This window comes from Octopus bimaculoides, chromosome 8, assembly GCF_001194135.2.
Source record: "Octopus bimaculoides isolate UCB-OBI-ISO-001 chromosome 8, ASM119413v2, whole genome shotgun sequence".
In the NCBI taxonomy this organism is placed as follows: domain Eukaryota; kingdom Metazoa; phylum Mollusca; class Cephalopoda; order Octopoda; family Octopodidae; genus Octopus; species Octopus bimaculoides.
In genome coordinates, this window is record NC_068988.1 from 5,479,310 (window position 1) to 5,481,775 (window position 2,466).

Sequence of the window (2,466 nt, forward strand, 5' to 3'; positions counted from 1 at the left end):
GGTACAGTATTTCAACTATCGTGTACAATTGACTATGAACTGGTATTTATCATTCTTGTGTCTATGAACTTACTCTGCACTTTGATGGCTATAGACTCATGCACTGTCTTAAGTTTATAAAACTATTTAAGTTTTGTCAACTGATCAAGCAGATTAAAGTTTGGTTATATTTTGATGACAAGTTTCAAAAAGATAGAAACATAGCTGTCACCTTATATCTTTTAGTAAATTACCAAACTCCCTGTTAATTAATATTCTAATAAAATAAACTCTTAATTTATTGAAATCATCTCTTCTTTCTTCAAAACTTGCAATTTAGCTTTTGTATCCATTCTATAGCTAAAAGGCAAATTTGAGTACATAGACAATTTTTTTCTGTCAGTCATTTAGGCTACTGAACCATCATCATCATCATTTAACGTCTGTTGTCCATGTTGGCATGGGTTGGACAGTTTGACCAGGGCTGGCAAGCTGAGGGGCTGCACCAGACTCCAGTCTGATTTGGCATGGTTGCTACTGCTGGATGCCCATCTTAATGCCAACCACTTTGAAAGTGTAATGGGTGCTTTGATGTGCCACGAGCATGGATGTCAGTTATGTGACACCAGCATCGCCACATTGCCCCCGTGAGGTCCAATGGTCGAGTTTCTTTTTATTTCTTTAAGCTACTTACCATTGTATCTTTTAATTATTTTAAAAGAAAGTGGCAAAGTATCTTGAATGAATCTACTAAATCATTCAGTTGTTTTTATCTATTTTTTATTCACTTCAAATAGTAATGACGTTGAAAGAAAAAATTTTGGAAAGATTCCTGCAAAATAACTTCTGAAAGAGATCCTTCGTAAGAATTATTTATGCATGTATTCATGTGTGCGTGTGTGTGTCTGTGTGTGTGAGAGTGTGTGCGCGCACACACACACACACACACACACCCATCCACTCATGTACGTACACGCGCGCGCACACAAACACACAAACACTCACTCATACACACACTCTGACACATAATTTGCATCGGTTAATTAAAAGGTTTAAGTCTGGTGGTACTCGGCCACCAAGTTACATACATATAGTGAGTGCGTGAATGGTCTGTTATTTTAATTAACAGAAATTATAAGCCCTTGATTAATAAAAAACAAAAACAAAAAACTCAGATGCTACGTGAAATTGAATGCTCTCCGCTGTATATAACATGACTGGAGAAGCTGTTTTGTTTGTTTACTTTATGACTTGATGTAAATCATTTGACAACAACCACAGCAGAAGTTGTTCTCAAAGTTTTTTTTTTTATTGTACGCTTTCCTTTCCTGATTTCTGTTTGTTCATATTAATCATTGTTACAATACAGTAACAAATCATAAACGTGACATTTTATCCCAGCATAAACACACATTAAAAATAAAAAGAAAACAAAAACCAAATGTAAACTTAATTAAAAATCATTTGTTGTTGTTGTGGTTCGGCTCTGTTCGGCATTTTCCGTAATTCGCCGTCCGCGCAATCGCATCGTAAACACTGGTCGTCCCTTCCGTTTATTATTACTTGATGGTTGCTTAAAATCTTTCTCTCCATTTCAACTCTTTCGAACTCTTCATTGTTATTTAATTCAATCGGGCTGCCAAGTACTCCGAGTTCGGCGAATTCTTCAAAGATCCAACTGATATATTCACGCACATTCAGACGTAATTATATTTAAATTACCCCAGCAAAGTATCAATGGGTGAGACTGCCTGTAATTGTTAATTGTTCTAATTAATAAGCAGGTTAAAGTAGGAAACCTTTATTCCAATTTTTTCGACTTGCCGATTATTTATTTTCGGAACTATGAAGAATAAAACTTTAAGAAATCATAAAGAGTCATCACGGACACGAAGAAAACAGTTTTGTCAGTACAGTTCTTGAAATCACATTGATTCAGTGATTGTATACAAATAAGGATTTCCCCACAAACAATCACATTTCGTTTTGTAATAATTACAAATACAAGCTTTTTATAACATTTTACCAACTCACCCTCACCTCACAACCTCCCTAAACATTCACACACACCCAAACATTCATATATATATATATATATATATATATATGTATGTATATGTATGTGTGAATGAGGTGTCTACTTGATATATAATTCTTCCTACCCCACAAAAGAAAGGGATTAAGAATTCAAAATGGATCTAATATGTTGTGAAACTGATACACTAAGAAGAGCTTATGAGGATCCAAACCTAATTGATGATGACCGTGTTCTACAGAATCTCCTCAGTACCGAAGAAAGATATCAGCCATCAGCAAACTACTTTACATGTGTTCAGGACGACTTAAAGCCACACATGAGAGTTATGGTAGCCCAATGGATGTTAGAGGTATAGCTTTTATTAATAATGCTAATTGTATATGTAATACAAGTATTGCTTATTCCATCGTATGTATTATATATATATATATATATATATATATATATAT

At 34.3% G+C, this 2,466-nt stretch overlaps 1 protein-coding gene across 1 annotated transcript in view; it reads left to right on the forward strand.

The window, feature by feature from the left end:
• Positions 1–1,508: 1,508 nt before the first annotated feature.
• Positions 1,509–2,466, forward strand: part of LOC106878898 (G1/S-specific cyclin-D2) — a 19,266-nt gene continuing 18,308 nt past the window's right edge. Inside the window, exon 1 of the mRNA XM_014928247.2 lies at positions 1,509–2,366. Within this exon, the coding sequence (XP_014783733.1) occupies positions 2,172–2,366 (195 nt within the window). The 5' untranslated portion in view covers positions 1,509–2,171. The remainder of the gene's footprint in view (positions 2,367–2,466) is intronic.